Source organism: Mauremys reevesii, linkage group 1, assembly GCF_016161935.1.
Source record: "Mauremys reevesii isolate NIE-2019 linkage group 1, ASM1616193v1, whole genome shotgun sequence".
Classification (NCBI taxonomy): domain Eukaryota; kingdom Metazoa; phylum Chordata; order Testudines; family Geoemydidae; genus Mauremys; species Mauremys reevesii.
Genome location: NC_052623.1, coordinates 138,156,893 through 138,169,665, shown reverse-complemented (window position 1 = coordinate 138,169,665; position 12,773 = coordinate 138,156,893). Strand labels below are relative to the sequence as shown.

Here is a 12,773-nt window from a genome sequence, read left to right as displayed (position 1 = left end):
AGTAAATGTTTCCTTGTGTTTGCATTAGAATTTGCTAGGAAAACACATGACAATTACATTTTTTTTCCTATGAACCAGTCCTTGGCAGCACATTTTATCAAATTAAATGATACTAGGTGAAGTGTCGGTCCAATAAGCCAGGCAGATAATAATCTGATACAAACCATGAGGTAACATGCAACTTTAAGAGATCATGATATTGCCTGAAAAGAACATTAAGGCTTTGAGAGAAAACAATAGAAGAAAGGAAATTCCATATTTAAAAGCAGAAATGTATCCTGCTCCTTAAACATATATAGCGAAACAGGAGGAAGTTAAGAACATGTTCTGTAGTGCCAAGGTACTGGAGCTAACTAAACTCCACTTCAAATGGAGAGCAGTGCTTACATATGCCCATGTAGAGCTAGGTGAAAATTTCCAGCTGAAACTTTTTTTTTCCCCTGAAAAAATGCAGATTTGTGTTGATATTAGCAAATTATTTTTGCTGAAATGAGCCTTCCCACCAAACACACACATCGGAAATGTTGAAACAAGAAACATTTCAATTTTTCAGGCTAGATTTACAAGGGGATTTAGGGGCTAGTCACAAAATTGAGCAGGAGGAACAGAAGGACAAGCAGCCAGAAGATGAGCCATTAAGAAATAGGGAAGGTGGTGAAATACATTTCTGATACAACAGAAGACTTTCCCCTTTTTTTGTGGAAATATACAAAAACTAAATTTTGATCCCTATTAAGGCAGGGGAGAAAAACCTAGTGTATGTATGTACTAAAGTATATAGTACAGCCACTAGGAGCTTCTTAAAGATTGTCACCATACTGAATCCCTCTCCCATAAAGAGTAACTTGTTTTGGTAATATAGGATCATGCCTTTCCCAAAATTTTTCCTATGTTGACTTATCAACAGCACATATAATGAGAAAAATAAAAATATGTATTTATACAGTATGCATCTCTAAGCGAGCTATGTGCTCCTAAGCATCCAGCAATATCATAAAAACTAAAGTGATTTCATAGTCCAAGGTTCAAGCAAATAAGGCCCTACATCAAGACTGGAGTTTGTTATAACAAAGTAGGTGAAATATAGTATTAGTACATTACACAGGAATGGAAATACAATTAATATGTATACCCTGAATTGAAAGAAAGGCTGTTTGAATGCCACAAAGGGTAAAATCTCTGAAGTCCTGTTTATAGTAGGGATCAAATCAGAAAGCCATAAAAAAACCACACACACACACACACACACACACACACACACACACACACACACACACACACACACACACACACACACACACACACACACACACAGAGTCAGGCTCTAGACTGAGATTTATTGCATAGTACTCTTCCCATATACAGCAAGATGCCAATGTGGTTACCAGTACCCTTCGGCACAACAAAAATTCCTCTGCAATATTCAGTATTTAAATACGTTAAATTATTAATGGAAATTTCAGCCAATTAGGATAGAACTGGAATGGCACACAGTACAAACACAAGCTCTGATTGTGCAGTTAGGTGTATGTGGACACAGCCCAGCACCTGTGCAGAGTCTAAAGAAGCTGCACATTAAAGTAAACGGAACTCTGTGCTGGGATCCACCTGGCTGCATCGCCTGCCAGGTTCAATGAAGTGAGTGCCATGCACTCAAAAACAATACAGAAATGTGAAAAGTGAGCAGAACAAATTCATCCAGTTACTATTCTGAATCTTGAGCATAGTGTGTAAAATAAAATTAACTGGCACTTAAAAAAAAGTATCAAATATTCATCTGCTGGCATGATATGAAAAGTCTGGCAGTGAGGGGAGAAGGATAACAAATAATAATAAAGAATTACTTAATATATAGCACTTATATAGTGCTTTTCATCAGTAGGTCACAAAGAGCTTTACAAATGAGGTCAGTATTATTAGCCTCATTTTGCAGATAAAGAAACTGAGGCACAAATAGATGATGGCACTTAGGAGCCAAAATCCCTTTTGAAAATTATATTTAGGCTCCTAAATCTTAGGCATTGCAACCCTGAGTGTAGCAATGCCTAAATACCTTCAAAAAACTGGGTCCAAGTGGTATAGTCTGGAACAGAACCCAGGTCTGCTGAGCCCCAGTTCAGTGCTCTATCCACTAGGAAATACTACATTCCAAGATGACCTAATAGTTCATTTCCATTTCTAATTTCTAGGATTCGGTTATAATTGCGTAACTCATTACTCAACCATTTGTTATAAAAATTCAGCAACTTTTTAAAAACAGAAGGAATAACATACTTCAAGAAATTATACTAAATACCTAAACTAATCAGGTGGATGAAATAATATGTTATTCTTACCTTCTCTGAAAGAGATCTTATTTTAGACACCCATGATTATTACTGTAGTTAGCCTGTTCTCAACAGCATCTTACGTAGATATTTTTCCTGAAGAAATTCATACTCAATAAACTTCTTTCTAAAAATATGTAGCTGGTAGGAAAAGGCCAAAAATTACTAAGGGATATTGCCCCTCAGCTGGAATGTATACTATATTATCTTATTTAACAACCTGTTATTTGAACTTCAAAGCCAGGCATCTGGATGTGTTTATGTATGTACTGTATGTCTCACAGTACTAAATGTTAGCTCTATCGATTCAGGGACTGAATTTTGTTCTGATCCATCATTCTGTTTCCTAAACAGCTTTGTGGACAAGCATTCCTAATTTGTGATATCTTGCTAAAACTGAATAACTATGTTGCCCTAATTTCAACCACACTAGTTGGAGCTATATTCTCCCCCTAGCTCTTCCAGGGCCTTCCATGTAGGCCCTGGAACAGGCCTGCATATGTGGTTGAGCTATTTCTGAAGCTTGTCCAAATCTGGGAACAGTTTTTCATTCATTCATCAAGATGTGCACTGCAGAGTCAAAAGGGCTAGGAGATTTGATCTGAATGAGTTTCTTCTACTCCACTGCACCTTTCCCCAGGGTTTTGTGAGTCAAAAAACCCCAGATCACCATAGCCTAAAATGTATATATATATAAAATCTATTCAGCTCTACAGTGACAACCAGTGATATCACCCAGCAATTACTGCCCTCCCAAAAATACTTGAATACTCATATTTCTTCTTCATTCATGTGTGACTGAAAGGAATGGGTCTTGCTCCTGCAGAAAGCAGATCCTCGGCAAATCACTCCTTTGTGATAAAACACCCCACTGGCATATTATGGTCGATCAGCCTTCCAAAGTCCTTCCCAATCTATCCCTGCTCAATTGAATAGGTCCATGAATGTGGGTCAACTTCCTCATAGGTGCAAAGGGAGCAGTGTAATGTGAGGCTATGCTAGTCCCACTCTGGGATTGTGTTCACTAGAAAGCTACATCGAATTAGAACACAATCTTAAGAAAAGTCAGAGTCTATCTGGGGTTCCCTAGAACCCAATGCCAGGATGTTGAACATGACTCATCCCCTCTACACTGACTGCAAAGTTATGGTCAACACAACTCCTGAAAGTCATGTTCTGATGGTGTAATTTTCTAGTGGAAGCATGCATAAGGTAGCCTATTCAAGTAACTAGAGCATGAGACTACCACTCAGGAGACCTGGGTTCTAATGCTTATCCAGAGTGAGTAGGGACAAATCACTATGTGCCTCAGTTTCTCCACCTTCGTAAAGTATTTTGAGATCCTAACAGGGCTGGCTCCAGGCACCAGCTTAGCAAGCAGGTGCTTGGGGTGGCCACTCCAGAGAGGGGTGGCACGTCTAGGTATTCGGCGGCAATTCAGCGGAGGGTCCCTCCCTCCCGCTCGGAGCAAAGGACCTCCCGCTGAATTGCCGCAGATTGCGATCGTGGCTTTTTTTTTTTTTTTTGGCTGCTTGGGGAGGCAAAACCCCTGGAGCCGGCCCTGGATCCTAAATTGACATACACTGTAAGAGCTCAGTATTATTAATATGTGGTGGAATAGAAGGGCATTGAACAAAGGCCAGATTTCAGACTTCCTGTTGGCTCTGCTGCACAATCTTGTGTAATATTTGGATTTTATCCTCTGACTGAGCTGAAATATCCTCCAATTATCACTGAACCTTGAAAGGGTAATTTTAGGAGAGTAGTGCCTTCGGCTAGCAGACTAGTATTCTCAAATGTATTCCATGTTAATAAATGTATTTGTACTGCAATAAAAGACTTTTTGTTCTGGCAGCAGCAAACAACCTTTTCCTTAAAAAAAAAAAAAGCATTGATATTATTTGAAAGGGTTTCTTTGACACAAAAAGGGTTTCTTTGATTCTTTGTATCAACAATTCCAGTGCTGGCTAAACTGAATATGTCTTCATAAATAATACCATGAACTGAAATAACTGAACTGAAATGCTCTGAGGGCTTGCTGAGGAAATATATGTACATCTTCCTGATGTCAGACTAGCATTAGACATTCCCATCCAAGCTTGACCAATGTTTTCAGCTGTATCCTTCTGATAAATTTCACCTGAGAAACTTTGTGATGTACAGCTAGTGACTTTATATGACATGAATAACAATGATTCATGTTGAGTAAGCCTTGCTATATGAAACACAAAGACACAAAACTCTGTTTTTCTTTTCTTTCTGATGCCTACTCACCATCTAGGATGACAAACAAGGAATCAGGAAACTAACTTAATTTAGAGTTTATTCTGAATAAAGCAGCACAATTTGCCAGGGGCTTTTATAGAGAGGATGGGAAAAAGCTATTAAGCTGCATTCCTTATTACTCTGCTTTGGCTGGGCTAGGTCTTAGTTACAGCTGGAGGTTCTGGACTTACTGGTTATCTCAAAAAGGAATTACACTAGATAGCTTTGTGAAACAGCCCTCCTCAAGAAATGTATCAAGAAAACAACATTTCTCCAACTCACTTTCTCATTTTCTCTCTCTCCTCTGCTCCTAGCTTGTGTCTCTCTCACTGTACAGTCACCCTGTATTTAAGTTTATCTATTTCCTTTAGGCATTTTCAGAACACCCATCACTGAAGAAAGTAGATGCCAATGTGCAACTGGTGTCACTAAAGCATATTATTAATGCCACTGATTTATGTCTCCACTAATGGATCTGTTTTTAAACACCTAATTGTCTGATACCCTATAAAGGAGATTCAAAATTTTTAATCTTTAGATTATGTACCTGTTTACTTTTCCTCTTTTGCCAGTAAACACATGTAAAAGTGTATGATATATAATATTTGACTGTAATCTTGTTAATACTTATACGTACTTTTACATAAAAATCAGTACAGATTTAGTCACATAAATAAGAAATGATGGTAACACTTACTAAAGACATCTCCTCTAAGGCTTTGTTCATGGCCAATCTGGTTCTCAAGGTCCTCTTGTTCTTCCTCCTCTACAGCATCTTCAGGCTCCTTCTCCTCTTCATCATAGGTCCCTCCAATGTAAACACCATCTTCATAGTCGAAGGGTGGCAAGTGAACCTTAGAAGCTGGTGTCATGGCTGGTTCTGGGATCACATTCTTGATCTCTTCATGTTTTTTCACACTGCTCTTGTGTGCAAGAAGTTTCTTGATTGTGTCCTTGATGGCTCCAGGGATTCTTGTGACTTCCTTCACCAAATTTTCAGGGATAACTAGAACCAATAATGAAATGTCAAATATACACTTGAAGTAACTGGACCACCCCAGAACCTTAGTGCTTTTAAACCGATAACACATGATCCACTGCAATTTTCGAAGAAACTTTATGGCCAAATTCACTGTTGTCAGGTGGAACATAGAACTGTGTACACTAAACAGTGAACTTGGCCCATAGTACATACAACCTTTCCCCACTGTTTGATTACATTTTAGTGAAAATGTTCTAGTCTTATCTGCTGCAATTTAAAAAGCAATACTCAGTAGTGATGGGTGAATGTCAAAAAGTTCAATTCAAATGGGCAGCCAGAAGTTCAGGAGCTTATCTAGATTATCATAACTTCCTGCTTTTGCAGGAGTCACCTAGAAGGCTTACACAAATAGTGTGTCTCCAGCTGGCCACACAATACCATAAGAACATCCAGTTTTGTGGTATTTTGGAACGTCTGCCATTGTCCAGAATCCAAAAACTACAGAAGCTGCTGGAAATGAAAAACCATATGAGAGAGAAAGAGAGAGAGAGAGACTGTGTGTGTGAGTGAGAGAGAGAAAATATTAACCAAGCTTTTTCAAACCTGAAAAAAGAGGGAATGGGATTGAATTCGGGGTGGTTTTGCCCATCCCTGCTACATAGCAGAGTGTAATTAAGCCAAATATCATTTATACCTAGACAGAAAACTACAAAGAACATCACTGGTAAAATTCCTACAGGATGCTTTTAAATTTAAGCAGCAGCCCCATTTTTCATGCAACGTTTTCCTTGGCAATGTTTTGACCTCCAAACTTAAATTTATTTCTTAATTTTTGTTTTTACATTCCTCTCTCCTGTCTCCATGAACCACAAACTATGTTGGAATTGCACAAGTGGGGGCTGGGGAGGAGAGCTTCCTCAAAAGCCCTCTGCTGCATTTGCAGGGAAAGGAGCAGCCAGGATTGCTATCACATCGATGGTGGGTTGGAAGAGAAGGGCATATATTATCCTTTTGTGAGTGATGACACAGGTGAGGAGCAGAGTTACGGTAGAGGGGGAGATTGGGGCAAGTTTTGTGTGTCTAGGCCAGGGGGTGGGGTGGGTTGGTTATATAGAGCTGAGATTTTGTTCAGAGTACTTTTGTTTGGCTGTTTTTCTCCCCCTATGCAGATATTGGGGATTACTTTTCTCTGCACCTTATACTAGTTCATACCCTTTATTCCAACCTTGGTGATGGGGGATTTGGCTCGGATGGATTAGTTTAGGGCTGGCTTTAGGCCGATTCCCCCGAATTGGGCCCGCACCTAAGAGGGCTCCGCTCCCTGGGCCGGAGCGCTGGGTGGAGTGTTGCAAGCCCTGTGGCCCCGCTACCCTGGCCTGAGCACTGAGCGGAGCGCTGCAAGCCTGTGGCCCCGCTCCTCCCGCCGGAGTGCAGCAAGCCCCATGGCCCCGCTACCCCGGCCAGAGCCCAGTAATCCCATGGCCCCGCTACCCCAGCTGGAGCCCAGCAACCCCGTAGCCCCGCTACCCCGGCCGGAGCCCAGCAACCCCGCAACCCACTTCCCCAGTGGAGCGCAGCAAGCCCCACAGCCCCGGTCCGGAGCGCCGGCACGAGCGTTGCAAGTCCAGTGGCTCCACTCCCCAGTCTGGAGCGCAACAAGCCCCGCCGCCCCCTTCCCCCGACCAGAGAGTGGGTAGACAGCTCTAAGCACGCGAACCTGCTCCCCCAGCCGCAGTGCGGCAATCCGAAGTGCCACCGAAGACTCTGAGCACCGCCCGCTGAGTACAAGCCCCACAAATCGGGCCCCGCACTTGCTAAAGCCGGCCCTGGATTAGCTGACATCTCTCCTATGTAGGTGTTCACTGGGCAGAGGAGCTTTTACCTCTCTCCTTACTAAGAAAAACTTTGATACCTATTCTGAGATATAACATCTAGAGGGTGGACCTCATCCTCTGTTATTGTTAAATGAAAGATTGGTTCTATCTAAAATACTTATATGCCCCCTATTACTGTAGCATCTGAGAGTCTCACAACCTTTAATGTATTTAACCTCACAACACCTCTGTGATGTGAGGCAGTGCTATTATCCCCATTTTAGAGACGAGGAACTGAGTCACAGAAAAACAATGTCTTTTCTAACATTACAGAGGAAGCCTAGTGGGAGAGGGAATTGAACCCAGGACTCCCAAATCTTAGGCTAGAGCTCTAACCACCAGGCCACCCTTCCTAGTTGATAAAACACTGGCCCTCCATGATGTGACAAAGGATGAAATCCTGACTTCACACATATGGCAGAGATGTGGTGGGATGACAACACAGGACCAACTTTGGCTAACTGATACCAGATGGGTATGTGGTAGAACATAAACTCAAGGGAATAATTAAGGAGGATGCCATGGCTCAACTGTTTACATCTGACCAAAAGCGCAGGAAAGCCACTGCCCCAAAATTACACCTGATAGTGCTTCTCCATGTGATTTGCAAGTCCCAGGAAAGAGCTGGGAACAGATCTGGTGATATCTATAAGGTGCCACAGGATTCTTTGCTGCTTCTGGTGATATAGATCACTCACTGATACAGCAGAAGTTCCTGTACAAGCTGAGGAAGTTCCTACTTATGGCATCAGAGGCACTGAGGGAGACCGTGCCTAAGGAGTTTTAAAATCCACACAGATAACAAGTCTTCCAAATCAGCCCAGGACTTCATGGCTGCCATGACAATCCTAGGATTATCCCATGTCATTGTATGCTCCACCCACACTGCTGGCCACACTCTGAATCTGTTTGGGTTAGAAACATACATTGACATGCTTCTTCTGATTTGAGCTCAGAGCCCCTCTCTCCTGTTGGGGTGGGGGATCTGCTTTCATGGTCTGCCCCAGAGGTTAATGAGACCTGAGCATTCTAGAGAGTTCTAGAGGAGACGACTTTCTTGCTCACAGAACACTCTCAGTAGGTTAGCAGAACTTTATTATAGTCTTTGAAGACATTGGGGGTGATGGGGGATGAAGGGTGATGGGGGGTGAAGTTTCTTTTAGGAATTTGAGGGGTAGGAAGAAGTGGATATTTTCCCCTTTGTGTCTGCTGCCTAGTGGTTGTATATCTGGGGAGGGGTATGCTGTTTTGAATTTATGATTTTTGAATTGCATTTTTAATTGATGGCAAGGATATCTAGAATCTGGGACAGGTTCTCTTTTCTGTATGTTTCTTTAAATAGTAGCAACAGAAAAAAAATCAGCAATTACAAATAAAATAATTAAATGTGTAACATGTAGAGTAGAGGAAAAGGTAGAGAGATCACATCAGCTCCCCTTTAACACATTGGTATTAGTTTGAATTTGTCCCTTTTTCAAAAGCCCAAAAGTGGCTACATTTTCTTTTTCAATGAATTGTCCCACATAGACAAAAGCAGTTTCTCTGGGAGGTACTTAGTGATGCATTCAGGTTTTATGAGGCTGCAGCTGCAGGTATAAAGCAAACCAGTGCCAATATAAATAAATCAAAATCTCAGATGTTATTTTTCTTTCCTTTAGATAATAGTTCCAGGCTCATTTGCCATACATCTGCATGTCATGACTTTCTTAATGTGCTGCTTAGCAAGCCTTCCCCCTGGAGGATGGTGCTATAAAGAACGTACTGTATAATTTAGCTGACATGGTTCGCTGAATCTTTACTCAGAACATAGCAAGAAAAATTAACAGGAAACCCCCATTCCCAACAAATTTCCTCTCAACAATCAGTAACACAAAACTCCAGCCTTTTAATAAAGAGCCTATGTAGGTTTTCAAGTCAAGTCTGACTGCCCAGCAAACCTGAACATCTGCTTTCAGTTTCTGCTTTGAAGTCTTCCTATTGAAATGAAAAATTCTTATAGCTCAACCTAATAACCTTTATGGTGCCAGAAAACCAACCCTCCTTCTATTTACAGAAGAAAATAAGGGCAAGGAAACCAACCTACAGATGTGATAAAAATATGGGGACAAAGGTGCATGGTCCACGCACCTTTTTTGTTTGTAATATTATGAAAAGCTGCATATTCTCATTTTAGAATCATGGGTGAATGGAGATTGGGCTGGGGGCAGCTTTTTGGAGACATCACTAATCCTTTTTCCAATCTGATTCCTGTCTTAAAGTAGCCTAAGGTGCTAAATTTAAGTCGTCTTAAGTCTGGATGTCAGCAACAGCTGAAGGGGGTCCTTCCCCATATTCATCTGGAAAATCTTATAGTCCCACAACATGTTCTGTAGAATCTACTGTCATTAGAGTTTGCTAACTTCCACATATGGAGATCACAGGAAGGAACAGCCTGAGCCTCCATGAGAATGTGGAATGCAGTGGAGAAAACCAAAGGCCAAACTGCTTAAGACTAAGGCTGTGAGGCTGGAATTTTTGAGAAAAACCCTCAATATATAATCCTATATTTATTGAACACAAACCTTCATGCACTTATCAACAACTTTGATCTATTTCTCTCCTGCCATTCTTTATAAACCTCATATCTGGCAGCATATAGATTAGTACCTGTCAGTCATTCTTTTACATTTTGTGTTTATAAATGCCCATATGAAAATGCATCAGCTTTCAAAGGTACTTTAATTCACAGAGAATTAAAACAAAAGAGCTGTGTAAGCAACAATGCCAGTGGAGGCTAAGGGCTAAAAGTGAGTTTTTTCTGTAAACACGTTCTGTGCAAGATTAGGAAACCAAGGAATTGGTGACTAATGCCTGAGTTAAGCAGGTTGAGTTGGAAAGAACATAGAACAATTGCTGGACTCCAGCTTTTCGTGTGCTGTGCTATACAAAGAGTGATGTTGTTCCTGAGAGCAAAAACAAAATGATGGATATGTATGTTCCTTTCTCTCAAACGTGCCTCTGTAACCATGGCTGGGAATTGGTACATAAGAACCAACTGTTCCCAACAGAGAAGAGTGAGTGCTGTACATTGCTTCCTCTTTGACACCTAGCCTCACGTTAGGATGATCACCTGCCAGGTTTTCTAAATTCTAAGAGGTTAGTTTATAAAACAAGTTTATAACTTCTGTATATAAAAGTGAAAGAGTATGCACGTGTGTGTGTATATACCTATATATCAATTTCCTAACCTTATGGAAAATTTTTATAGAACTTAGTAGGGTTGCAACCAGTAGGATTCCAGAGTAATAACTCTGGAAATCTATTGCATGTAGTAGAAAATTCTTCTGTTTCGACAGAATTTTGAAACTATCCTATAAATTAAAAAAAATTACACAGGTTGGTTTACAAATCCTACAGAAAGACTACCACTCTTCTTAAGGAATTACTGCAAAATAGTCTGACAATGCACAAAAACTTGATATCATTTCCAAAACTCCCATTAAGACATTTCAAGAGTTGATCCAGGAGCAAGTTCATTTAATTTTTAAGATATATGCAATTTTAAGTGAAAAAAAGATGTTGACAACATTGATGAAAAGATGGTAGAGGGATTTGGCCAAATAAACTGATCTGTATGAATGGGTCTTTTCAGTGTGTGTAGCACACAGAAAAAAAAATGTATAAATTACTGTACTGATAACTGGAGTCAGAGGCTAAGATACACAATATTTTTGCTACCAGGGAGGTGCTTTCTTGAAGGTGGTTGTGGGTAAAGGGGTACATATTGCACATGTGGTTGTGTCCAGGAACTAGGCAGTTTGGGGAAGAAGTTGCTAGAGAGTTTCATTTTATGACAAAATGCCAGCATTCTAAAGATCCCTTGACCTGCTTACTTAATGCTCCAGTAAAGAACCTTCATTTTAAACAGAACTGCAAATTATTTTTTTTATATTGTTAACAGCTAGACTGTTTTGGACATTAATGGAAAAATGTGACCCTTCCTCCTATGGAATTGTGATATAGTAAAATATGGATTGTCCTGGTAATGGAAGAGCTTTCACACACAAGAAAAAAGTGCCAAAATGAGGACAGGTACTTAGGAATTTGTGTATTCAGAAGAGGGCACCCAGCCAGCACGCCAGAATCTTTAGCCAAGTTCTCTGAATATTAACCTGATCCTGAATAAATAAATAATGTAGTATGTTAATTGTAACTTTGCCTTAATAAAAAGTTTCAAAATAAATAAATTCCCATTAAAAATCTCACCACCTTGGGTAGGGAAAGAGTGAGACTTAGGCCTGGTCTACACTGGTGGTGGTGGTGGGGAAAAATCGATCTAAAATACGCAACTTCAGCTACGAGAATAATGTAGCTGAAATCAACGCATCTTAGATCGACTTAGAAACACTTACTTCGCGTCCTTGCGGCATGGGATCAACAGCCGCCGCTCCCCTGTCAACTTTGCTTCTGCCTCTCACCAAGCTCGAGTTCAGCAGTCGACAAGAGAGCGATCGGGGATCGATTTATCATGTCTACACTACACACGATAAATTGATCCCCGATAGATCGATTGCTACCCGCTGATCCGGCGGGTAGTGTAGACGTATCCTTAGAGAAACTGCGGAATTTCCACAATACTGGATTACGCTTGCCTAAAGCAAGCAGCAAGACTTTCAGCAGGCAATACCTGAGACAGCAAATGGATCAGTTATTGAATAAAGGATGGTAGCAATACTGGGCTACATTTGAAACAGAATTATAAGAGTCTCATAGTTACAGGGTTAGAACAGCTTTTTAAGCTTCTGGAAATCCTGTGATGTCAACCTATGCTTTGTTGAGGATTTGTGGGTTAGTAGGAAAACAGTGCCAGACTTAGGTTTTTCATGTTCTGAGATGAACAAAATCACCTTGAACAATGTGATATGCTAGACAGAGGGGAGACAAGGACAGTTGTGTTCATGTGCTGCTATTTAGCAACCTAACAAAGAACAACAAGACAAGAAGGCAGAGGTCTCCAGCTGGGTAATATAAATAAAGTACCACTGCATGACAGAATGCTGGATGAAACTTCTAGTTTCAAAGTTAGCACTGCCTTTTCCTTGCTCCTTTAATAACTTCGTACAAATAGTGAATTAAAAGAAGCAGTTCCTGTTTTCCCAGGAATCCATATTGCGTATGTAAAAACTTTTGGGATTCTATTATCAAATAAAAGGCTGAAACACACACATAAGTGTGTGATGGAAGAAATGTACTTAGTTAATACACAATCAGAAGTCAGGAGAAACAGAGGCCTGACAAAGGCTGTGGACTGGAATAAGATGAAGGCCAGATGTGAGAATGGTTAAC

At 40.7% G+C, this 12,773-nt stretch overlaps 1 protein-coding gene across 4 annotated transcripts in view; it reads right to left on the bottom strand.

Moving 5' to 3' along the window:
* EGFL6 (EGF like domain multiple 6) overlaps positions 1–12,773 on the bottom strand; it is a 65,802-nt gene that overhangs the window by 16,955 nt on the left and 36,074 nt on the right. For all 4 annotated transcript variants that reach the window (XM_039520383.1, XM_039520382.1, XM_039520380.1 and 1 more), the window contains one exon: positions 5,290–5,598. In XM_039520383.1, coding sequence (XP_039376317.1) covers positions 5,290–5,598 — 309 coding nt within the window. The remainder of the gene's footprint in view (positions 1–5,289; positions 5,599–12,773) is intronic.